Raw genomic sequence first — 27,795 nt, 5'->3', positions numbered from 1 at the left:
CTATGGAGAGGAGGATGAGGAGGAAGACAGAGCGTGTGAGTCAGTGAATAACAATGTGATGGGGGGTGACAAGAGCTTGGCTGGGAACACAACAGGGGATTGCAACAGGAGTAACCGGGCCAAGCAGCTTGTCACCAGCAATCGCACCTGAAGCTGTGGGTATTTCACTCAGCTGCATCACAGGCATTCCCACGTTAAACTGACACTAAACGGACTAATTAGATGTCGCACATATGATTGGGAGGGGATCTATGTTAGAGGTACAGCTTTAGAGCAGTCTCAATAATGTTTAAAACCATAGCCTTTGAAAGCAAAAATCTTGGCAAAAATGTGGATTCAGTGTCATTTTCCATCAGGTCAGGTAAAAGCTTTCTCTCTTTGAATGTGGTCAGATAGTTGAGCTGCATGAGGAAGGCCTCTCGCAGCGAGTCATTGCTGCTGAGTTTGGAGGCAGTAAGACAGTCATTTCAAACTTCTTCAAACATCCTGAGGGTTATGGAACAAAAATGTCAAGTGGTAGACCCCCAAAAATGTCAATGGCCCAGAGCCGGAGGATCTGATTGGCTGTCTGTCAAAAGAAGGGACCAATTGAAGGTTGTTACTGGTGCCAGGTGCAGTCCAATAACCATCAGATGGTATCTAAGAAAGAAGGGTATCAAACAACATTTTCAAAGCCTCATCTCCTTCAATGCCACAGAATTTCCCATTTGGAAAGCACACACAAACTTTTATTCTCTGATATAACCTTGCTGGTCCTGATGGTGTCCAATGTTACTGGCATGATAAGGCGATCCCATCTGAGATGTTTTCCACACTGTACAGTGGAGGGGGTGCCATCATGATCTGGGGCGCTTTTTCCTTCAATAGAATGAGCTCAAGGTTGTGCAGGGGCGTCAAACGGCGGATATCTATATGGAGATTTGCAGGGGACATCTATCATAACTGAAGGCCCTCGTCTCTGTGGTATTGACTGGCTTTTCACCAGGACAATGCAGCAGTTCCCAATGGACACAAAAGGACTTCTTCCAGAGGAATAACGTCACTGTTTTGGTCCATCTTACATCTTCCCCTGGTCTAAATCTAGTTGAGAACATTTGGAAATGGATGGCAAGGGAAGTTTATAAAAATAGACATCAGTTCCAGACAGTGAGGCCATATTCACCACATAGCGCAACATTCCCACAAGCCTCCTGGAAACACTGGCATCACTGGCTCCACTAAGATACTAAGAACTAAGATCCATGTAATTTCTTGCATTTTTTCAACATGCCTTGAAATTTGGATCAGTAGTGTATTTATTTGGCCTTTGTTTTAGCTGTTCACCACCACACTTACTTGCACAATACCAGCCAAGAGAAAATTGTCCTCCGCGATAGCCCCCTAGAAAGTACAGAGGCTACTCTCAAGAATTGGTGGCAATCAAAGAGGCCATTCACTCAGCAATCTGAGATCATTTCTCAGCCATCACCGAGAGGAGGATGCCATATTTTGTAGCAGGTCGATTTACAAGAACGTTCAGGATGATGCGTGCTGCAATTAGGATTTTAGATAAATCCTGAATGAAATACTGTATGCTCTCACCTTCACCTAACCACTTGACAATTATAGCAAAACGCCGCAATAGTTGCATGTTTACATAGCATGTTGAGGCAGTGTATAACACAGCACATTTTGTAGCCGTTTATGTGATTCGTTCACATCAATCTAATTGCACATCCCTTCAGCTACTGTGTGTTTCATTTGAAACCTCCAACAAGAAGAAAAATGAAGAATGATGAAGACAATGGCACCCTCTCAACACATACAAAGGGTGAAATAAAAGTACAGTATATCGGCAATATACCTTTACTTTTCTCATTAAAAGTTAAAAAGATGAGTTTTCCAATTAACACAGTAGAGTCTCATTTTTGTGGGGTTTATGCAAAAACCACCAGCGAATGGCCAAAGACTGCGAGAAATTGCTACACCAGCAACTCCTGCTATCATTTATTGACATTCTCCTCTGATTTCTGATCAACATTTGCATTGAAGCTAGTGCGTCGGCAGCCAAACTAACCTTTATGTCCCACAGAGCACACAGCTATGGTGCTTTCAAGGATCATTCAACAAAGTGTAAATTCTCAATACTTGAGGAAAAATCATCATTAGCTAAGTAACAGTGGTATATGCATGCTGTACATTTTGCCTGTATTATCACGCACTGTATCTATAAAATTACAGACTTCTACTGAATGAGATGTGTCTGTGAGAAAAAAATGCCTGTTTAGAGAGGGCAACAACATTTTTATATGCAAAATATTGGGTCTGTGCATGCTGAATCGTTAATGTGCAAGGCATCTATTTAAGTCAAACAGCCCCCCAATGCCTCGTCTTCTTTGCGTTTAGGTATACGTATATAAAAGAGCATTAACGGTATATGTATTTTAAATTTTCGAACATCATAAAACATTTGTTTTTAGCAAATAGGTATGTATGTTTGAGGCCGTCTACAAAAGGGTTAAATGCTTCTCCGTCCCCAGAGAAAACCTGTCTGCCTCTATATGTCACCTACTGTTCATGGAACCATTGTTGTTATGGTAACCGGTGTTACATGGCACATATCGCCATAAAAGTGGGTATATGGGAATATACAGTACAACAAAAAAGACATCAAGTTGCTTCTCGGCCTCCCATGAGGCTGGATAAAAACACAAAGGCTCATGTGACCACCGAGGTAAACACATGTAGAAACGGATACGCATATATCAACTATATAAACAAACCCAAGTACAGCCACTGGGACACCTTACGCAGAGAAATCTTTTTTCTAATACTTTTTATTGCCTTTTCCATGTTCAGCGCTATTACTGGAGGATAGAGAGGAGAAATAGAGCAACAAGAGACTGGTCCAATCAATACAAATTGAACAATACGATTTGATCCGAAATGCTTCTCTCCTCTATTATTGCAGGCAATGTGGTATGGTGGTTACTGAGTAATCAGAGACACGGGCCAAAACAATCCTCAACAGCAGCAACTACAAATATTATTATTTACTGCAATTACTTTCACCATTGTCAGTGATGCACCTCACCAATTTAGCTGATTTTGCCAAAATGTTTCTTGCCTTGCATGCAAGATAATTACAGATACACCAAAGCTATCCTTGCAAAGTGTAATGTATCCCAGCGGGTTTATCTGCATGGCTCCTCGGCTCATAGATTAGAATATAATTAGTCTCTGTCTAATATAATAAACCCGCTGAAATGCTCTCCTAATTCAATGAAGTATGCAATACGAGAGGGAGGATCACCTACAAGCAAGTCTGCTGAATTAATTTGTCCAAAGTCTAACTGTCTCACAGATAGCAGTGTATGACTCATGCAACGAAGTGCATATGACAATGGTTAAGACGTAACCATGGAGCTTTGTCCATATTCACACACAGTGGGATGTGGATACGTAACGTCAGCAGTGGAGCATCTGAGGGGCATGAGACAAAAAAAAAGACAATGATGGTGTTGGTGAAAAGAGAAATCAATCTTCAATACTTTTAACGTGGATGCACGCTTCTTTGAGCTGATACCTGGGGAAATAACTGGATTCAAGAGCTAAGCCTTGAGATTTTAGTGGCGGTAAATGAATTGGGTGCACCTCTGGGAAGAAACACACAATAGACCTTACTTACAAGTCAAATCGAAGGTTCTGCCGCTCTTCAAAGAAGTAGTCCAAAATGAATTTGCGCACAAAGTCCGGATTAAGTGTGTTGTCAATCACCTCTGTTCTCCCAAACTGCAAATAAACCCAGACAGACACAAATAACACAATGAATATCACAAACCCGGCTTCATTGAAATAAAGAAGACTAAAAGTACGTGTTTTGACATGGTATTCATGGAGTGACTGTGACAGGAGGAAAGCGAATGGCTGGACTATGATACGAAGACTTAAAATAATGAATGCACAGCAGCTGACACATCATGTCAATGAGGGTCAGGTAGGTTCTGGTTTGGCATTTAGCTTGGCCTATTAACCATACGTGCAGGCGATGGACTCTTCAGAGCGATGAATAACTGCAAATGATCGGGCTGTGATATTTACCACCTCATTTGCATTTATGAATCCAGTACTTTCTGCTGTGCGCTTTGTCAGATGGAAAAAGTTTGGGCGCCCCTGGTCGAAAGAAGTGGCGCAGGTGTACCTAATGAAGTGTCTGTGATGAGTATGAAGAAACGCGCTGCAACGGAAGCGCACTCACCTCTCTCCACTCCTTGTTGCCCATGCCTTGTGTGTAGAGAACGCAAACTGAAAAAGACATTAGAGGCACACGTTATTATATTATCATCATCATCATCATCATCATCATCAAAGACCCCAGTTACATCCGACCACACCATCACTAAGAAAACATCAAAGTCCGAGTAAAATTAAAAAACAAAGCCTCCATCAAAACCTTCTCATGACATTATGCCTATTTTCAGTTTTATTATGTCAAAGGTAAACTAATAGAGCTCATTCTTTCATGTTCTTTCAGATAAATGGAAGGACTGAACTTGTGTATTTGTCATTAAGCAAACATGGCTTTGTAAGTTTACCCCCCAAAAAAGACATGAACATTCCGGAATTAAAATTTAGAAATAATTCATACTTGATAGAGGGAAATGATTATTTGATCAGATACTCTCCAATACTGAAGTAAAAAAGTTTCAGATCCCTGTTGGGATATGGCTATACCAGGGGTGGGCAAACTTTTTGACTCGCGGGCCGCATTGATTTAACAAAATTGACGGGGGGGGCAGACTCTATAGTATTTTACAAGTAACAGTCCATTTTTACAAGTAAAAGTGTCATACAATCTGCTATATGTGCACTTTGAGATCATTTATTTGATGTAAAGTGCATTATAAATTACATTTATTATTATTATTAGGTTAGCGCGCAGACCTCACAGCGAGGTGACCAGGGTTCAATTCCACCCTCGGCCATCTCTGTGTGGAGTTTGCATGTTCTCCCCGTGCATGTGTGGGTTTTCTCCGGGTACTCCGGTTTCCTCCCACATTCCAAAAACATGCTAGGTTAATTGGCCACTCCAAATTGTCCATAGGTATGAATGTGAGTGTGAATGGTTGTTTGTCTATATGTGCCGAAGAGCTGTCTTCGGGTGAGAGGCGGGGTACACCCTGGACTGGTCGCTAGCCAATCACAGGGCACATATAGACAAACAATCATTTTGGAGCCCAGTGAGGATAAGCGGTAGAAAATGAATGAATGAATGAATTTTGTAAACAACAGACCACATCAAATAACTAAATTGATAAAACAGCTACTTCCACCATCAAAAGGCTGGCTCAAGCCGTGATGCCAGGTTGTATGTTGAGTTTAAATGAAATACTTTGGAAAGAACAGGCGGGCCGTATTCAAACACTTGGCGGGCCGGATGTGGCCCCCGGGCCGTAGTTTGCCCACCCCTGGGCTATACACTCAATGATAATGAAGTAGTAGCAAAACATGGCCAAACTGCTACCTGACAACAAACATAACTGCATGTATGTGTTACGTCTGCATACTCAAAAGCAGAAAGATATATTTCTTGTAGTAAGTTCGAATGTGACTGCACAGTGGCCGAGTGGTTTTCTCTGGGTACTCCGGTTTCCTCCCACATTCCAAAAACATGCTAGGTTAATTGGCGACTCCAAATTGTCCATAGGTATGAATGTGAGTGTGAATGGTTGTTTGTCTATATGTGCCCTGTGATTGGCTGCTGACCTGTCCAGGGTGTACCCAACCTCTCGCCCCAAGACAGCTGGGATAGGCTCCAGCACCCCCCGCAACCCTCGTGAGGATAAGCGAAAAATAATGAATGAATGAAAGTTTGTACTGGGCTGGGCCACTCCAGGATACGGATGTGGCCGATCTGATCGAGTATGGGTATCTGATTCCAATACCAGCATCATCTACGTATCGGAAATTTCCTCTATATTTCATTTATGAACCACGTATTCGCTTTAATGATGTCAGCCTGCTATAGGAGAATATCAGCACCAAAAGATTATAGGCAAAGATAGAAGTCTCAATGCAGCCGACCTCTTCACCTCGCTCTACATGGCCTTGAGCACTTTCAAAATCAGCAGAGGCTGAAATGGTTATTTTCCCCACGTTACAGATACAGGAATATGTGAATTGTTTGTAGTTTTGGAGATGTTGTTTTTTTTTTCCTTGAAAGCAGCAAGTGTCCCTCAATTTTCTCGATGTTCTTTTTCCACATGTGCACCTCATTGTAAGAGCTTAATGTATGTTCCTCCCACTCGTCATCATTGCGTTAATGACTGTCATCCTTGGCCCCCCATGTCATCACCTTGTCATTTATGTTCCGTGTTGCTGCAAATGTGCTGACATGTTTTGTACCGATTGTGTGATGTTTTATGTATTGCATCCCACCACTATATTACATTTTGAACATGTCCCCGGTCTTACTTGGGTCTGATTTGGAGAAGGTGTCTCTGTCCAGCAGGTTTCTGTGGAGGAAGAAGACAGAATTCCCAGTTTAGCTATTTATCATTTGCTTTTGGCAGTGAGTGAATTTTAACACTACACTTGTGTATTCCATACGCCATGCACCATTACCATCACCCTCTGTTTACAGTACGCCTGTGAAACGCCACTGCAAGGTGTGAGAAATACTTTGCATAGCACCGTATAATCCATATTTGTTTATGCTTGATTGGAGAACATATATTTGTTAGTCACAGACACAAAAAGACCCAATAAATACAATATTTATTTTGCTATCCAATTATAATTGTATCCAATTATCTTGTTAGTCAATGGAACATTTTGAGCCGGAGACGTCTGACCATCCCAGATGAAGGTAAACAACTTGGAAGTGGAAGGGCAAAAAGAGGAATTGTAAAATCAACTGGCCTGATAAGTACACGGATGTGAGTTCTAATGATTATCTCTAATTTGAGAAAGGAGATGAATAATGATGAATAATGATCATCATGAAGAAGGAACTCAAGACTCTCGAATGGCATGCTATAAGAGGGGGATCTTCAACGAGGTTGAATCAATGCAGAGCATATCGGGCTTTGATGAGGACCAATATCTATATCTGACGCAGTCGCATTCCACCTTTTTCTGTCCTGATTGTGTCTCTATTATGGGGAGAAATGCCTGTTACTGGTTTTCGAAGCTGAGCGGGCAAGTAGAGAGAGTGAAACGTCGGAGCAGACAGTGGGTCAAGAGAATCAGGACCGGCATGGCTTGGTTGAACTATGTCGACAGAAATTGAGTGATTCTGCTGCACTGAGTGGCACACAGTTTAACCACCGATGGAAAGGCTTTGTGGATATGGCGAGGAGAACATTGCTCCAAGAGACAGCATCACAACAAGCAAAGAATCGTTAGCCACGTGAACAACGATCCCTCGAGTCGGTCACCATGATATTGATTGCGATACATGGAGCTTCAAATCACCGCTACATGCAGTACACAGTCCATCCTGCTGTGTACAATAAAATACGGAATGCAGGTTAAATATTGATCCTCATCGTCTTAATTTTGTACCACTTATCCTCACTAGGGTCGCGGGGTGCTGGAGCCTATCCCAGCTGTCTTTGGGCGAGAGGCGGGGTACACCCTGGACTGGTCGTCAGCCAATTACAGGGCACATATAGACAAACCCACGCATGCATGGGGAGAACATGCAAACTCCACACAGAGATGGCAGAGGGAGGAATCGAACTCAGGTCTCCTAGCTGTGTGCCCTGCACGCTACCCACCCGCCCACCGTTCAGCCCCGGGTTAAATATTTTACAGAAAAAAAGAAAAAAACAGTTTTACAGATAATTTGGTTGTCGGAGCTGCACGGCAGTCGAGTGGTTAGCGAGCAGACCTCACAGCTAGGAAACCCAAGTTATATCCCGCTCTTGGCCATCTCTGTGTGAGGTTTGCATGTTCTCCCCGTGCATGCGTGGGTTTTCTCAGGGGATTCCAAAAACATGCTAGGTTAATTGGCGACTCCAAATTGTCCATAGGTATGAATGTGAATGTGAATGGTTGTTTGTCTATATGTGCCCTGTGATTGGCTGGCGACCAGTCCAGGGTGTACCCCGCATCTCGCCTGACGACAGCTGGGATAGGCTCCAACACCCCGCGACCCTTGTAAGGAAAAGTGGTCGAAAATGAATGAATGAATAAATGAATGTTTCCCAGTCAGTACAGACTGATGACCTGCGGCATTGTTTTGGAGTGTCCCCGTTATTACCTCTCGGAAGTCACTATGTCACTATGCCAGAAAAGTAGTTATTCGGTTTTAGCGCCTTCAATAACAATGTCACTGTAGCTCGGTTAATATGCAGGTCATGTTTGGTAAATGGGACAATATTGGTCTGTTCATGTCTCACATAAAGATTGTGGATTGAGAAAAAAATACCCTTTAAATACCGAATTGTGTGTATTTATTTGTACTGGTAAATGATACTAATCATTTGGTGATTTACACTGACATATGGGATAAACAGCCATACGCCAAAAAGCAGAACTACAAATACAGCTGTTAGAGTTTGAATAATGACATAGCTATCACCATTCAACCTCTTTCAGAGATTACTGCTCCAAACCATACTGTGGCGAGCTCAGATAAACTGCGTCGCTTGGCAGAAATGTGGCTTTTGGTGACACGAAAGCCAAAAATTCAGCAAAACTGATAACCATTTGGCCTCTCGCCTTAGCGGGAAAAGGTTTAGGGCCACAAGTTAAAGTACGCTTTTCCCCCCGGAGAGGGTATTTGAGGCTCCACGGTGTGCGAGTGTCTGCTGCTCAAAGTGCATCACACATGGTGGCACTCCAAATGGGCTCCTGGGCTACCCCTGTCAGTGTGTGTGTGTGTGTGTGTGTGTAAGTCACATATTCAGGATTTCCACCTCAGAGCATAACGTGAATGATTCATTGCCCTCTCACTCTGCTTTTCCTCTCATTCCTTACCTGTTTTTTTTTTTTTATCTCCAGGCAGCTAGCGGAAAGCTAAAAGCTGCCATCCGATTCAGACGGGTCTGCAGGGATAAAAGGTTCCCTACTCAAATAGTTACCGATTTTTTTTCCACCCAAAATACGCTGTCATTCTAAGTATAGTTCCAGTTTCATCCCGGCTTGTTTGTTGTGTGTATTTACTGTGCGGAAAGAAAGCATTACTATTACTGATAAAGGGAACTACTTTTTGGCTTTAAACTCCAAAAACAGCAAACACCAGACCAGTGTACAATCATGTCCAAATGTCAGATGCTAAATATTCTGCACAAATACATGCAATTGCCCTTTTCAAGCACTCATTTATACAGTTTCCAGATCGAGAAAGAGCAAAACTATGAGCATCTCTCGGTGATTAGTCGCACATGAAATTAGCAAAATAGAACAAACATTCTCTAACACTGCCCAATCTATATGCAGATCTGTGCTATTGTACATCAATTCAATTTGCAAGGGAAATTATGGATATTAAAACAACCACTTGCTAATGAGCTATGAAACCCAGTCAAATAAGCATTGTTGGGTGGTTTGCAGGTTTAGGAAAACACAAATGCATCAAACTATGCTATGTAAGACACTGTAGGTGTTTCAAATGAACAAAACTCAAAGTGAATTCAAATGTTGGGTGCTTGAAGAGCAGATGATGGGAATTATTAACGCAATAATTCATGCAAACAATACACTTAACAGGTCAACAGCTGGAGTGTTGTGTTATTATTGACGGTCCATTCAGGAAGCAACCTAAATTAAAGCTGGTTGCATGGTGTTGATTATGAACATTCAAGCAATCAAAATCTCCAAGTAACTGTCCCCATGCGTATAACATAGGCAATCCATCAAGGTGCATATTCCGAATCTACTGTATGTCATTAAGTACTTTTGAATGTCTTATGAACACAGTGATGTATTCTGTAGAACAAATTACCCCGGCGTAATCCCCTTGGCACATTTCCGCCATAACTCTGACAGACACTTCCTTCCCCCGTGTGAGAGTTGAAAGGGCCCAGAGAATTAAAAAAAAAGAAAAAAAAGAAAAACGGCGTTACATAAATGACAGACAAGACAGTGGCGTGCTAAGGGAGGGTCTTCAAAATCATATGACAACTCATTAATTATGAGAAATAATTGGTGGATAATAAATTGAGTGTGTCTCCCAACTGCAAAGCCACACGATAACAGCAGGACAGTTACCATGGCAACTTACTGACTTGACTGATGTGACTGGCAGTTATCATGTGGCGGCATTTCACATTTCTACTATGATCTTTCAGCAACCTTTTTCATATTTCTTGTTTAGTTTCTCTGTCCAGCATTCCACCCCAGATGAGGAAGCCTCCGATGTTTAAATGAATAAACACATTCAGATTGCCTTCTGGACAAGGCTTGAGGGGTCGTGCCACTGAAGGCGTGTTACCTTGACGACGCGACAGCACCAAACCTCTTGCCTCTTCCTCTCCTGCTCCCTACCTCACGGGAAAAAGGGATTTTCTCAGAGACGGTAGAACGGCCTCCATTTTTCTATCTTTATACTTCACATTCACTGATTTTCTCTCTCTATTTCCTTGTCTGTCTCCCTCTCCGTTACTTTGACCGTGACCTGAAAAGAATAAGTCCATGGAGACGGTGGCACCTCACTGAACTAAAAACAGTTACACACATACAGCGTGTTACTGAACCAGTTGTACACGATTTGATGACTATCCAGTGGAACAAATCTCTATTTCACACTCATTCATTGAATTGGGAGATATCCAAATTCAGTATCGGAATGGGATGGCTTATTTTTTTTCAACCTTCTGATGAACAAATATGGATAAATGGCCTGGCCTACTGCATGATACATGACAATATCTCTTTTATCAGCGGTGGAAAGCACATTATCACAATCCCAGATCAAGCAAAGTGATAATAGCATATTCACCATCAAGTATGACATTAATTAACACAGCTCTCACAACAATGAAAAAAATGTCCTTATATGTGACATGGGACTTTCGTCCTCTAATTTCTTGGCTGCCACTCAAGGAACCGGAGCAGAAAATAATCATACACACATCCAATTGTGTCCCTTGTTTAAAAATAGTGCACTTACATGGATGATCATTTCAAAGTACACACTGTTATCACAGCACACCTTACACAATGTTCCAAACTCTGTACTCTACTGGCATGTGTGATACAGTTCCATGTCACAGGCGGGTACACTTCAGTTAGTCTTTGCTGCATCATCACCGTGCTTAGCAACAAAGAAGGAATTCTTGGAGATGCGGAGCCCAAACTGGGCATGCTCAGATGCTCTCAAAAGTACCGACTTTTTTTAAATTTTTTTATTTCACAATCGTTGTGTTCGCTTTTTTTTTTTTCCATCGACCTCCCCTATTTGATGACCAACTCATCGGCTACAGAGCGTGAAGAAAAGCACACGCTTGCACAACCACACGTACACACACTGCAGGGGAGCATCAGCAGCTTGTGTTTTCTCTCTGCTTCTCCAAGAGGGCTGCCCTAATTCTTCCTGACAAGGGCTGGGAGAGCCAAGAGAACATCTCGGCACACACACAGGAGTTCACGTGTGCAACGAACTACACATCCGTCATGTACGGCGTACATCTGCACCAATGGCATTTCACCTTAACTGCCTTTGTCACAGCTTTCAATGCAGTTTAGTTCGACTGGCCTTGGGTCATCAGCACATCACTGGCCAAATACCTCAGGTGTTTTACATGTTATTATAAATAATATCATTTGTTTTGATTATTGCAGCCTCTCTATGTGTGAGTGTTGCTTTTTGTTTATAAGGATGTCAGGTAATTTAAGAGGAATCCAAATGACTCCATGCTTGGCTATGCAGTCTGAGGCCAGGAGTGGTTCCCCATGAAAGACAGAAAGACTTAGACAGCATCCGTGCAGGAATTCAGACATTTATGTGAGAGGGATGAAGATGACTTCATTAGGCCACTTTCTCTCTCTCCATTCTGCTGCTCACTGTAAAGAAAAAAAAAGGTACAAGTCCGATTTCATGTCCATGAAGTCATCACACATGTCAAACCGGCCAAATCAAGAGTCAAGCTTTTGATCGGAAAAGCTCTTTTGACAGGCACGGAATCATTCATTTGTGATTTAAAAAGGGGCAAAGGACCTGTATCACCACCGAAATGTCATAAAAAATTATGGTTTGATGTCTTTTCTAACGCCTTTCCATCCTATGGGAGCTAATCTATATCAGTGAAAAATGTCACAGCTTCTCAATGTGATCGAAGTTTCCACATGCTGAAATGTCACCAGCGGTTTGACGTGCAACATTCCTAATGCTTGTCTGTATGCTTGGAGGCGTTTACATGCATACAGATAGGGATTGGCATGTATGGTCAATCATGTGGAATATGATTCATGTCATGTTCATGGCAATGAGGTAATGGTGTGTAATAGCAAAAGTCAATTATGAATAGTGAATTGTTGCATCAAAATGTTTACACTGTTCTACACTATTTTTGAAACTCTCCTTGGTTAATTTTGGGGCGCTGATTTTGAATCTTTTTTTTTTAATACAGACCTTCATTTTTGGTCATCTTATGCTCACTACCTCTAAAAAGATTAAAAATGCCATATAGCATACACAAAAAGCAAAGAAAATCAGTTTCTAATCTGCCTTCTGCAGGCTAGATTTGCAACTGTGAAAGCCAGATTGTTGCTGGAACTCCTCAATTTGCATTGGTTCACCGGTTCATTTCACAAGAAGCAGGAGTGATATTATATCTGTGTGAGTTTCACTTCTTTTGGCAGTCTTAGCGCAGTTGTCGAAAGGCAAGATTTCTCCAAGTGATGGAAAAAAGGTATCAGGGAAGATGGAATGTCCGTATGATAGCAGACTACTGCTAGAGTTTGAGCTTCAGGTGCTGAACACTTCCGTCTCATCTAAAAGAAGGAAGGTGTTATCATAAAATTGTGTTCCAAATCGTTTTATTTCCTCTTCTGTGCTTCATTTTTTCATGCCTCATCCATCACTTAATCTTCACAGTTTTACATTAATTTATGCATGAAAAAAATATGACCTGACAAAGCCAGTGTCATTTTTTTTTAATCAGCAGCCTCAAATTAGCTAAAAAGCATGCTTTTCATTCTTGTTTCTGGAACTTAATCAAATTGTGTTGACCTGTGTAATATATTATTTCTGATTTTGTCAACATTTTTTTAGTGTTGTTGTTTATTGGAGACTTTTTTAATGTTTCATTTTAAAAATCATCCAAGCTCAGCAGTTTTAGGGCTATGTGTGCAGAAGCTGATATCGCATTGGAAAAGTTAAACAAGCTACATCCATTTCTGGAATATTGGGCAAAATTGGCCAATGATGTATTCCGGCAATAAATGTGAACATTTTTGCATTTAATTAATAGACAATTTATTTATTGTCACAAACGTACACACTCTATGTGATAAATTAAGTGTAAAAGGTAAAAAATTTGATACATTTTGGCTAAAATAAAACATCTCAAAGGGCCCCCACCATTTATGAACCAAACTTGTGACGTCCGTGATTGTGGCGTACCATGAAGCTAAAATAAGCAAAAATAATGCATAAGGCTATAAATAACTAATTACCTAAAAATGTCATCCAAATATGATCTCAGAGAATGACTAAATTTGAAACACTTCTATGCTAGGACAACGTTAAAAAGCCATAGCATTTTAGTATGTGGAATCAAACTATGGAATGGATTGAGTAAGGAACTCAAACAATGCACAAAAATGAGCGAATTCAAGAAACAATACAAGCAGTTGCTGTTTGCTAAATACAAGGATGAAGAGTCTTGAACCAGTCATGATGTGCTATATATATATACAGTTACTATGGTACCCATTATGTCATTGTATGGTCATATCACCTCGTACTTCGGTACAAGGTGCATTATTAAAAGAAAAAAAAAACCTTAAACTGTATTATGGAAAGCAGGAAGTGAACAAATGTAACAGTTACTGATTGTAAAAGTACCAGATGGAGGGGTAGGATTTAATAAGCTTTGCTTCTTCCTACTCCTTTTGGACATGTGGAACTGTGAACTGATTATGTGATGCACTCAATTGTAACCTGATGCATGTTCAAATGAAATTAAACCATTACCATTAGATTAATCAGCTGGGGTAGGCAATTTTAATTAACATAAAATTAACTTTTTTTCCCCATTTATTTAAATTTGACTTTTAAGTGTGTTCTCTGACCAACTCATTGTGTGGCACTTATCACGCCCATGTGGCCCATGAAGGCACCAGGCCCCAAAGTGTGCCACTCATCCTGAAATGGAAAAAAGGTGCATAGAATACCCAGAATATAATACTGATTTTGTTTTACCTAGGATACAAGCACAGTCATGCTACATTCATTTGTAAAATATGCTATATGAGTCAGGGGAGTCAACGTTTTAGCTGCTAATGTAAAAAGCATGTCCTTGCATAGCTCTTCATGCATTTTAAAATAAAGCACATCTGTGTGACCTTGAGAGTAAGACAACTGCACACAACCACCACCTCTTCCCTTAAAGTGCTGTGCACAGGCAGGGTGTTTCATGTGTGTGTGTCCATGTGTGTGACCATGTGTGGGTCCATGTGTTTGTGTCCATGTGTGGCCCTTGACCCCGAGCAATGACTTTGTCTTTCCATCAGATTTTATCAAACCATTTTCTCACCACAACTCAACAGTTTGATGTATGACCAAGGTAGGTTTTGTGAGCGCTCTTAAAACACACACAATGCAATTTGTCCCATGTGGCACAGCACCTGCATGACGACATGTGTACTCAACCAGCAGAAGGAAAAGAACAACAGAAGCATGGAGGTCGATTGCAATTTCCTCACAGTGCATAAATCTTTACTGCCTTGACTCAACCAGATCACACACCACTATTTTAGCCTGCGAGACTTACAAAACTCACATGAACACACTCCAAATGTAAGACAAGTCCGGTGCACCGAATGAAGACATCCATTCAAGGCAGCTTGAACAGGTTCCTTCGATATAGCTTTGTCTTGCTGATTGCTGCCACCTCGGTGTTCTCAATCAAAACCAAGCGAGCTCCCTGCTGCTAGGAACCACATATAAACAGACAGGAATAGTCGACCATGGTGTTGTCACACACACTTCCACAAATCCTTTTGTGCTTTTAGCTGTGGATGAACAGAGTGCTCAGTGGGCGCCCCCCAACGTTGCTCGGAGTGATAGTTGTCAGTCTTGTCTTCAAAAAGAGGGCTATTATGTGAGCTCTTTGAGGGCGAATAAGGTCAATGCAATCCCATCCCATAGATTGGAGGAGGAGTGAGCTGCCTTTAATAGATAATAGAGAGTGGATCGGTCAGCTTGAGACCAGGAAGTACAGTCGTTCCTTTTCCACTCTTTATGCAAAGTATGCACCAACTAGATACAGATTTTCTGTCGTTGTTATGTAGCCGAAACAGCGAGAGAAGATGTGAAATCTTTAATAAAATCAATGCTATGAAGTCCAGTGGGGCCACAAGATAGTTAAAGGGAATCTGACAGAAAACACTCAATCTAAAGAAGATTAGATTGTAGTTGTTTGACCGTTATGCAATCCTTTCTCTATCAATTCAGTCAACAGGAGTTTGTCCTTGGACATTGTAGGTTATAGCAGTTATAAAGTACCAATTATGTCATTGCACAACCTTAAGAATGCGTGTAAATGATGTTAGTAATAAGTAAGGCGACGTGATAGCTAAAAATTGTGAAGCACTGTCTTGTCTTCAACCTGCGGCCCCTATTGGTCAATCGGTACATGCTTCCTTTAGGCCAGTTAATACACAGTGATATAGTATGTCCAACCACACTGAGATCTATAGGTCACAGAGATTTACATTTGTGGATGGGTTGTGGATGCAAAACCATCATTAAAAAAATTATGAAAGTTAAATGGGCAATAAGGAATCTATTTCAATGGGAGGGCTACACGAAAAAAAATGGAGGGTTGACAGGTTTGGTCTACAGTTTCAGGGAACACATATTAGCATGGTAAGCTTGAGGCTTGTATTGTGGAAAATTCCCTGCTTAAATGCAGCAGGGTGTATTTTGTACAGTGTTTGCACAAACAGTGTTTGCAGAGATGAAAGTACTGCCTATCCCTTCATCAAACGTCAATCAGTATTAAGTGGGTGAAACATTTCCTTTGGGTGTCACGTGACATTTTGTTGACAAGTCAAAACAATAAATGGAATAAAGTCTGTAGAAGCAGATGATAGTGATAGTGAGTACAGTTCGCTAAAAAAGATAAATATTGATTGTTTTTAACATTTAGAGGATGTGAGTGGTTAGCATGTTGGCCCCAGGAAGACCTGAGTCGAATCGTCTGTTGTTTTGGTACTTTTATGTACTTTTTTGTGTGTCGCACCGCTCCGTGTGAGCTTATCTTTTGTTGATTAAAGGCTTTATTGAACCAACCTGCCACCATGTCCTTGTATCCTGGGGTAACGCTACATGAAATCATAGCAAAATATAAAACACCGACTCCGTCTTCATGGTGTGGAGATAAGCAATCGAATAATGGATTCATTGCTGTGAGACCACACTTGTCCTCAGAAATCAATTTTGACGTAATTGTTGTTTTTAGTAATAGCTGGCATTAAAAGACAAGTGCAGGAGCAAGATAAAATGGCTGAAGATAATATGCTGGCACAGTTTTATAGAAAATCCATTAGGAACACAGTTGCTGCAGCCTTCAGGCCAGTAACAATTGTGACCTCGTTTTAAGATTTGGCCTCTCTTTAAAATTCACAAGTAGGCTTTACAGAATTCACTTAAAAATAATGAATGACAGATTGTTTAAAAGCATACAGGATTCATGTTAAACAGTGAATGAGTAAATTATACTGGATATTCCCGGGAGATTAGCCCACAACCTTGCATTCATCTCTACTTTAATCATGTAAACTAACAATCTGATATAAAACAATTAGGCCACCGATCAGTATGGGTCGATACCGTCCTTTTTCCACTGATAGTGTTGTGAATGATTGTTGTTGTGCACATAGATTTCAGCCGGCATGTCTTCTCTCCGGGCACAGAAAGGGGAGTCGGCTGCATCTGTGGTTTAGAAGGCAGCGGATGCGGCTAGAGGGGCCCCAGCAGAGGCAGACAAACCTGATTTTCATTCATTTTTTACTTAATAATGTGAAAAAACTTGAAAAAAATGCATTGTGAAAAGCAAAATGTGAGTTATGGACACCAGCATTTTGTTCATGTTCTGGTAAAACAAGCATATGAGTAGCTCTTGGACATTTTCATTTTGTAAAAGTCGCTCTCACAAAAAAACATAAATATTTACACTGCAGGTATGTGATCCGTATCGGCCGATTTCACTCATGGATTATCGGGATCGGTATCGGCAGCAAAAAACCCTGATGGGAATATCCCTAAAAACAATATATTGTGGAGCCGACCCTAATGAAGATAAGCGGTATAGAAAATGGATGCATGGATTGATATTGTAGAGCGCTGGCTTTTTTTACCACATCTTTATTTTCCACAGCGCCAGAGAGAATATCTGAGAACCAGTGTGTTATTATTGTCAACAGCTTCAAAGTTTGCTGACACTGCTAAAACCGTGGCGCGAAAGTCAGAGAGGAGAGTAGGGGCTGACACAAAAACATGTCAGGAGTGGTGTGAAAGAAAATATGCTGTCAAGATGCACTTCAAAGAAAGTCTCGTATTTCTCTTTTTATAAAAGGTGCTGCAAGATGCAGGTGCTGGTTTTACATGCATGAATATTTTCCAATTGCTAACATAGTAAATATTTTTTTAGGTTAAAAAGTATATATTTTGAGGTAAGGCAACATATTTTACGGTTGCTTATTTGTTTTATCCAGAAGATGGAAACTGTGATATTAGAGGAAACAAATGCCCTTCCGTTCCATGCATACTGTTTATCCTATTGGAGCAGGTATTCATTTTCATATCCGATAAGGACAATGGGAGAGTCTGCAACATTTATATAATAGGATAGATACCCATAAAGCCATTTAATTAAAGGATGCATGCACGCAAGCTTCAAAATTAACTTTGAGCCTTGCAGGTGAGTCACCCATTTGATTTATGAGAAGCACTGCTTTTGTGTGTACGAGTGTGTGTGTGTGTATGTCCACATACAGCCCGTGTCTGGGGGGCCTAATCAATGACTGTGATGGAATATTTGTACTTGAGGTTATTTACCAAACTCCCCCGGCACACAGGCAAGGAGTAATTTATTCTTTGCTTTATGAGTGAAGAATAGCTTCTGATATTGCCCACAATCGGAAATACCACAGAAATTAATATCTTAAATTAGAAAAATGATTACAAGTCCAGGGTGGATCCCACCTTTCACCGGAACACAGCTGGGATAGGCTCCAACATACCCACGACTTGGACAAGCAGTAGAGAAAAAGGATGGATGTTCTTTCCTTTTTATTCTCGTAATGCAAATGACATCAACTCCATTGTAATGATAATATCTGCAACATACCCTTCAATCATCTGCAAAGGGTGGATCTGGACACATTACAGTCCGAGAGCTCTCCGTGCCAATGTGACTGCCATGGAAGAGAACAAAAGGCTCCTTTTTTCCTCTGACAAAGCTCCTTCTATGAAATAAACAGCCCCTTGCCACAACAGGAGAACACAAAACGCTTGTTGTCTTCCACTGATGCTTTAGTTCTTTGGTGAATTACAGTAAAGCCTATTTACAAGGGTTACCGTCAGGGATCACCAGAGAAAACACCACCAAAATTCCATACTGTTTCCTGACTCATTTCATAGATGGGTATCGTTAGAGCTGCAGAAATTAATTGAGTAATTGATGATTAATCCACTATCCAATTAATTGGTCCTTGAACCTAAGTAAAACTAAAATCATGCTGTTTGGTAACAGCAGAAAGGACACGCACCAGCAAATACAAATAGACGGTGTGGATATTGAAAGGGTGAACGAAAATAAATTTCTCGGGATCACAATAGATGAAAATATGAGCTGGAAACCTCATATTACAAATATACAACATAAGGTGGCCAGAAATATTTCAGTATTGAACAAAGCAAAATTTGTTCTCAATCAGAAATCACTCCACACTCTTTATTGCCCTCTGGTTCTACCATATCTTACTTATTGTGTGGAAATATGGGGTAATAACTACGAAAGCAATCTTCACTCGTCTAGTGTACTGCAAAAAAGGTCAGTAAGGATAATTCATAATGCCGCCTACAGAGAACATACCAACTCCTTATTTCTAAAATCACAAATACTTTAACTTGCTGATATAGTTCATCTTCAAACAATTAAAATAATGCATAAGGCTAAAAACAACCAATTACCTAAAAATGTCATCCAGTACTTCTCTACAAAAGAGGAGAAATATGATCTCAGGGAAGAACTAAATTTGAAACACTTCTATGCTAGGACTACGTTAAAAAGCCATAGCATTTCAGTATGTGGAATCAACTTTCAAGAAATTTCAAAATTTCAAGAATTTCAACAATTCAAGAAACAATACAAGCAGTTGATGTTTGCTAAATACAAGGATGAAGAGTCTTGAACCAGTCATGATGTGCTATATATATCACTATATTGACAGTTACTATGGTACCCATTATGTCATTGTATGGTCATATCACCTCGTACTTCGGTACAAGGTACATTATTTAAAAAAAACAAAAAACCTTAAACTGTATTACGGAAAGCAGGTGAACAAATGTAACAGTTACTGATTGTAAAAGTACCAGATGGAGGGGTAGGATTTAATAAGCTTTGCTTCTTCGTACTCCTTTTGGACATGTGGAACTGTGAACTGATTATGTGATGCGCTCAATTGTAATCTGATGCATGTTCAAATGAAATCAAACCATTTCCATTTGACAGCTATGTTATCATTTTTACCAAACGCAAACACTTCCTGGTTGTGTTCATCATATTTTCATGATTCTGAATATATATGCCATTATGAATACATTATGTATGCCATTATTATCATCAGAAGATGTATCTCACACCGACAAATACAAGAAGAGTCCTATGTTTTTCCACATAACTGTACAAACAAAACAACTGCAAGCCCTCTGTAGTGTAACACAATGTGCATTGATCTAGCGTCTCGGCCATCGATCAGCAAAACTGTCTCCATCTCATTGCCGCGGAAGCCAAGCTCTTATATGACTAGAGATTGTGTAACAATATCGCCATGAGCTGGAGATGTACCCCAGGAGGTTTGTCAATAGGTCTGAAGCAGCATGCCCATGCTCCCTCACTCTATCCACACTTGCCCAGCCATTCAGTCCATTAATTATGAATATCAAATCAGCGTATGGATGTCAGACATGATCACATCATGTGTTGGCAAACTATATTACGTTTTCCCAAAACAGGTGACGGCATTTTGGGGAGCAGCATTTCAGGGAACTTGATTTGCATTACTCAGTAGCACATTTTTTTGCACTATTTTCCATGAGATCACACTAATTATCACAGGCTTAAATATGTGATGGCATGATCAGCACATATTAACACATTAATAATTCCTCTCTCATTTGTGACACACTACATTTCAGATCACATTTATACTTCACTTCCAAGATTCCTCACTTCCTCCCTTCTTCTGCCCACATGCGTAAACTTAACAACAAAAAAAAACAGTAACCATGGAGATATTGTATCGCACCACATGCATCATACAGTATATTGTATAGACATGAGCGTTCACAAGTGCTGGCATTTCAGCTCTGCCTCAGGTTGGAGGTGGGTGGATGATGTCCCCCTCTCCCCACCTCCCTAGATGGGACTGAGGAACCAGGTGACTCAGACATGAGCAAACTCTGCCAAAACATGTTCATATAGTCTGGTGGAACACAGCATGATCTCATCTCTCTACTACAAAATGCAAAAATGCACTTGGGTACAACAATGGTTATTTTAAGACGTTACAGTGGGACCTGTAGAAAATGACACAATGCTTTGCAATCACACATGACAGTGCAAACATTCCTACAGCAGAGTTTCTCATATGAGACACAAAGTAAGATCTTAATGATGAGTAAAAGGTGACCTTTCATTTCATTAGCCCAACAAACTCAATTTATTAGACTGAAACTCGGCTTACGTCTGTGTATAATACTATGATTCTTACGACTAGGCCGACAAATTATACATGCCAACATTACTTCATGTCATACATGAACTGATCAGGACACCAATTATATGACATGTCTCTATTTGAGCAAGCATCCCATATGTTTTGACTTTCTCGATTATTTTTGGTTTATTTCTGTTGATTGAGTTTGAAAAATGCGCCGGTCATTATACTTAACTTGTAAACGCTGTGTTATGTTGCATCTATCTTGACATGCATCTCTGTTTAGGACTGTACAGGAAGTACTGGAATAGATTCATCCTCACGTTGACGAAACCCAAGTCCTGATTATCAGGTATCAGAAGAAACCAATGACAATGTAAATAAAACTGTGAGAGAATATGAGTTGAACGCGTTTACTTTCATTTTTGGTTTGTTTGAATGTCCCTTGGCTGCACAGCGACCAAGCGGTTAGCACACAGGCCACACAGCTAGGAGACCCGAGTTCAATTCCACCCTCGGGCATCTCTGTGTGGAGTTTTTATGTTCTCCCCGTGCATGCGTGGGTTTTCTCCGGGTACTCCAGTTTCCTACCACATTCCAAAAACATGCTAGGTTAATTGGCGACTCCAAATTGTCCATAGGTATGAATGTGAGTGTGAATGGTTGTTTGTCTATATGTGCCCTGTGATTGGCTGGCGACCAGTCCAGGGTATACCCCGCCTCTCGCCCCAAGACAGCTGGGATGGTCTCCAGCACCCCGGATTAATGAATTAATGAATTTTTAGCTATGGTGGAACCTCTGAGAATAAAAACATATACAGTCATCAAATGAATGAATGTCCCTTTCCTCTTATGTTCTATGATGGGGAGTTCTCACAAAATACTTATTTTGTACCTTTGGCACTTTTACATCTTGGGAACATACATTCAGTAAACCAGTGATTCCTAACCACTGTGCATGCGCCTTGAAAACTTATCCTAATTCACTTAAGCCCTGTCCACACGTAAATGTTGTTGCCTCCACACTGTGTCGGATTAGTAAATATTAAGTCCCACTGGGTGAAAACGATGTAATTCAAATGGCACACCTATGCGTAAACAGACACACACATGAAACCATGTGACACACCAAACTATAGAAGAAAGAACGCATACACATAAGCCTGTCCTCTTCTGTGAGTTATTTTGGAGTAAAAAACAACAAAATATAAGGAAAATGTCGAGTGAGGAGAGTCATATCAGTTGAAATATTTAGATATTATGTTGGCTCATTTCTGGTCATATGACGGCCACGCGTCCATGTGGATGAAAGGCTGAAACAATAAAATACTTGAAATACCTGAAAATGTTTCCGTGTGTGAAAGTTATGCTTGAAATTTAGCTTTTCACAAATAACTGCTTTTCCCACTCTTGTAGTTGGGTACCGATTTTTTTCCTGAAACCTACCTATGTTCGACTGCTACTAAAGAACGGAAAAAGGTAGACACAAAACTTTTTTTTTTCCTGACGAAAGAAAAGTTCCATGTTTGTGGAGCCTGAGAACAGAATATTCTATGGCCCTTAAAATATGGCCGGTACAGGAAGAGCTATCTTTTGAAAAATTGCTGGGATTTACTTAATTGACTTAATTAATAAATAAATGATTGCTGTTTCATGGTAGATGACGGCGCTAATCAAAAATTATGTATACTTAAGAAATTTTTTCCCCAAAATTAATCACTTTCCAACATAAAAATGGCTACATGCACTAAAATAGAAAAACACTACAAGCCACTGAAACCACAGCATGTGAATGCAGTATTCTAAATGGCCACTAGGTGTCAGTATTTGTTCCAGGAGACCGCCAAACAACAGGCACAATGATAATAACATAATAATAATAATAATAATAACAGCTACTGTTCCGGCCATAGCCCGAATGGGACTTAAACTCACACTCTGATTGGACCGACTATATTGGGTAATACTAGGGATGTTCCGATCAGGATTCTGTGATGACGATACCGATAATCCATGAGTGAAATCGGCCAATACCACATGCAGTGTAAATGTTTAAATGTACAACACACTATATTAGGGGTCAGTTTTTTTCTTGTGAAAGCTACTTATTTTTTTAATATTTATTTTCATATCTTACTTTAAGCCAAACAAAGCCAATATGCTTGTTTTACCAGAACATGAACAACATGCAATGCGTTTATTTCTAGTCTTCTCACATTATCAACTACAAACCTGAATGAAAAGCAGGTTTATTCACCTCTGCTGGGTCCCTCCGGCCACATCCGCTGCTTTCTAAGACTCCCTCTTCTCTGCCCGGAGAGGAGATCGTGTGATATCAGTGTGCACAACGCCGGTTTCAAGCACAGCGCAAACACTGACACGTGACACAACATTTGGATTCTGACGCAGCCCCGCACACAACAAAAGTTCCTCCTGCACTAAAAGTGCTACATAGTGTCTGCATGCTCCCAAATCCATACCGAGGGGGTACTCGTCCCCACATTTTGGCCACACTTACAAGTACAACGGGTTGGGCCCAGGGTTTACCACGTTTTATCATGCCATAAGTATGAAAATATTCAATTTATATTTAAATGTCACATACCAGGTAACCATGATAAACAAGGAATTACTGTATGTAAATTTCCAATTGTTTTCTGCACTTAAAACTATTCCGTTTTGTGTTCCCATTTGTGGAACAGATGAATTGAGTTTACATTCATTCTTTGGGAAAAATCACAAGTATGTTTTGGTTTGAGTCAGACATTCGATGGAAGTAAGTCAAAAACCAATGTTAAGCAACTGTCATTGTAGTAGAAAGAATGATAATTTTACATTTCAACTATGTGACCATTCTAGCTCTTTCATCATGCCTAATTTTGCAAAGGAGATCCTTCCCTGAGTAGAAAGACATGTTTCAAAGGAGGTGAACTACACAGCAGCCAGGCTGTCTTTTTTCATCATGTCAGACAACACACCCACTCACATGTCTATATCTGCGTGGGAGGACATTTACTATGCCAAACATATGCCAATGTGTTGTGTTGTGGAAAATAACCTGACATGTTCAAGTCAGGCAGTGCTTCTTTAAATGACAAATATCACGTACTCGCTTAAAGTTATCAAACACGGCTTGTTGACATCACGCAATTAGTTTATGCTTTCATTTTAGCATGGAAACAGTTGTCTGTCATCAGTGTTGGCTACAGCTCGACCATTTTATTACTAGTCGTGTATTCGTCGTTAAAGTGATACAACTTTCAAAATGTACAATATAACCTCTTGGTGTAAAAGTGTTAACAAAAACATCCAACGAAAGCTGACATAAATGGCATACCGACGTGACATTTCGGTACAGCAGATCAGATCACGAGACAACCGAAACTTAATAGTTTTCCGTCGAAAGTCGTTGGGAAAAGTAACATTTTCCTACCTGCAGGACACTGTGATTTCAACTTTGGTGGCAGGGATTGACGCGTTCAGCGGGTCGAGGTCGCCGATCGACGCCATGTTCAAGAAACTGTTGTTCATGTTGTCAAAAAAAAGGTTTCTTTGACACTTCCCCTCCTGTCGACTCTTGCCCAGCCCCCTTTTCCCTCTGAAAGGGACGGCGGAGAATGATCGAGTGGAATGTGAGCGTTCTCTGCATGAAGTGCAGCTAAAGTGGGCGGGCCGATCCCGATGTCAATCATAGAGATACCAATAATCATGGCAGTATAAAATTGGAACCACTTCTCTTCAGCGTCTGTGTCATTTTGTTTTTTGTTCATGTTGGATAGTGATTGGTATCACTATAGTAAACCAGTAGTTTTTGCTTTTTTTGTTTTTGAGTTTATTTGGCTAGTCCCATTATTTTGATGATATTGTTCTTATTTCAGGGGTCGCTCCAGCCCAATCAATCGCCTCCATCCAACCCTGTCTTTTTGATTATATTGTTACATTTGTTTTTACTTTTTTTCATTTTAAATGAAAGACAAACTCATTCAATGACCTTCAAAAGAGAAGCAAAACCGGTCCTGTATACAAGTGGTATCGGAATCGATACCAATATTTTCCGTATCACCTGCCCCCCGTATGTGAAAGGTGGACTGATGATCACAGTAGTACTGGATCGATGAGATTGATATTTTTCAGTTGTCGTCTGTTTATTTTCAGAAATATCTGTATTAGTTACACTGTGGATTTTTATTCAAATTATGTATTATAATGTAATATTATTATTAACATGTAATAAAAGGAAACTTGAAAAATTGCAGTGTAGATTTTTCATGGCGGGGCGTTTGAGACCGACTTTGCTTGTGGGATTCTGAATGATGAGAACTTCTCTTGCTTCAACAGGTGGCTGCTAAAGTGCCAAACCTCAATGTAATTCCTAAAATAATCAATGCTTTTGGTTATTAACTTATTACACTACATTTTTGATATATCGATATGTACTTTAGGCACGGTATCAAAATCAACCATATAATTGATATCGAATAGACTGTATTTGCGCTGTATCGCCCTCATCATGCCCTCGTGCAGGAGGAAGGAGGGGCGGAGCAGAAGCCCGGAGGCTAACAAACAGGCTGCCGCGGAAGGGAATAAGCAGTAACTTTCTAATATGGCGCAACTTCGAATCCAGAGCATTAAAAATCATTTTCACCACCTTAAAACTTGACACAAACACCAATCTGAGGAATGTGTGTGGTGTCGGCCGTTGCATTCAAGGAAAACATTGCTGCTATATGGTCCCCGATGCAACACTGGAAAAAAAACGTCTGAAACGGATGTCCAGTGACAATTATTTAGCACAAGTTCTACCTTTGATTTGTCTTAACTCACTTTGTGGAAAAAAATAAATAAATATTCAACCTTAATATATCGTTTTTGGTCCATATCTCCCAGTACTAATACTATGTATGTAAAGTCCTAACTGCCGCCTATTTTAATTTTATGAGAACACCCCCAACAATGTCAATGCTAACAATGCTAATAGCTACCATGCTAACAGCTAGCAAGAAGTGCGCCCACAATGTGATGCTATCACACTAATAAATACTGATAAATTTACATAGAATATGTATTCAGATTATTTTTTGTTATTATTAAATGGCTAAATGAACACAAAATCAAAAGAAATACTTGACAAAGGTAAAAAGAGACACCATGTATACAATGTCAAAAAAGACAGCAAACAAATTGTGTCAACAGTAAAGTAGCTGACAAACGTTTAAGTGTGAGAAGAAGTTAACTGCTATAAAACGCAAATAACTGTTACGGTTGCGGGCATGTAAACACAAACATCAGCAGACGCCCAAAGGCAAACAATGGAAAACATATTTAACAATGCCGTAGCAATGATCAAACCGCTGAATAATAATTCAGCAGTTGCTTCCACGGACATGCATAATACATGAGGTCATTAGTTTGGAATAAATGGCACAATTATTACACACGACCATACTAGGAATTCCATTCATCTCTCTTCGCCAGAGGGACGTACTGTACACATATTGATTCATAATGCCTTTCAGCATACCCAACAATGCAGTATATTTCTTCCTTTTACATGCAAAAGTGCATTTTCATAAATATGGACATCGCCTGCCATTTATATTTGTCGTGCATTCATACGACAGTCCACACAATGAATGCCAAATCCAGATCATGGCAGGCAGAAAACAAACACACAATTAGCAAGCGAGTTGCTAGGGGTCTAATTATTAGACCCTTAGCATGAAGGCCATAATGCTAGTAAATATTGGCAAAAAGTAAAATCTAATATTTCGTACATTTACCACTTTATTCTCATAAATATACAATTTTATTCTTGTAAATTTACTGCTTTCTTCCAGTAAATTTACAACTTTTTTCATGTAAATGTACAACTTTATTTATATAATTTTCTAAATTTTTCCTCGTAAATTTACAACTTTATTCTTTTAAATTTATGACTTTTTTCACATACATTTACAATTTTATTCTCATAATATTATGACTTATTTCTTGTACATTCACTAGTTTATTTAGTGAATTTACAACTTCATTCTTGTAATATTCCGATTTTTTTTTCTCAGAAATGTGCTTAATTCTAATGAATTTACAACTTTTTTCTAGTCAATTTACAACTTCATTATTTTTATATTACAACTTTTTTTCCTGTAAATTCACGATTTTATCTCGTAAATTTACAACTTAATTCTGGTAATATTCTGTCTTTTCTTTTCGTAAATATACAACCTTTTTTCTCGTAAATTTACGACTTTTTAACTAACTTATTCTTTTAAATTTATAACTTCATTCTCGTGAATCTACAACTTTTTTCTAGCAAACTTACAACTTTTTTCTGGTGAATGTACAACTTTTTGTAGTTAATTTACAATTTCGTTCTTGTAATATTCAGACTTTTTTCTCATGAATTTGCATACTAATTCTATTAAATGTACAACTTTATTCTCATATTACATATATTTAGTACTTTATTTTCATAATATTACGACTTCTTTGTTGTAAAGTTACGTTATTCTAGCAAATTTACAACTTTTTTTTCGTGTAAATGTACGATTTCATTCTTGTAATATTCCAACTTTTTTTTCTCACAAATGTACGACTTTATTCTTATGTTACATCTTTTTTCTCGTAAATGAACAACATTTTTCCTCATAAATTTCCATCTTTGTCTTAAACTTAGAACTTCATTCTCATAGTATT

The 27,795-nt window shown here is 39.7% G+C and overlaps 1 protein-coding gene across 5 annotated transcripts in view; it reads right to left on the bottom strand.

The window, feature by feature from the left end:
- LOC131131891 (copine-8) overlaps nt 1–24,740 on the bottom strand; it is a 57,739-nt gene extending 32,999 nt beyond the window's left edge. For 4 of the 5 annotated variants that reach the window (XM_058076900.1, XM_058076902.1, XM_058076903.1 and 1 more), the window contains exons 1-4: nt 24,536–24,740; nt 6,454–6,494; nt 4,238–4,284; nt 3,668–3,771 (exon numbers count right to left, since the gene is read on the bottom strand). In XM_058076900.1, the coding sequence (XP_057932883.1) occupies nt 3,668–3,771; nt 4,238–4,284; nt 6,454–6,494; nt 24,536–24,633 (290 nt within the window). In that variant the 5' untranslated portion in view covers nt 24,634–24,740. Of the gene's footprint in view, nt 1–3,667; nt 3,772–4,237; nt 4,285–6,453; nt 6,495–24,535 lie in introns of those variants that run through there. The other variant, XM_058076901.1, reaches the window with a different exon arrangement.
- Between the last annotated feature and the right edge of the window lie 3,055 nt (nt 24,741–27,795).

The sequence above is a fragment of the Doryrhamphus excisus genome, chromosome 7, assembly GCF_030265055.1.
Source record: "Doryrhamphus excisus isolate RoL2022-K1 chromosome 7, RoL_Dexc_1.0, whole genome shotgun sequence".
In the NCBI taxonomy this organism is placed as follows: domain Eukaryota; kingdom Metazoa; phylum Chordata; class Actinopteri; order Syngnathiformes; family Syngnathidae; genus Doryrhamphus; species Doryrhamphus excisus.
The sequence above is the reverse complement of the archived record's forward strand: the minus strand, read 5'-3'. Positions and strand labels throughout refer to the sequence as shown.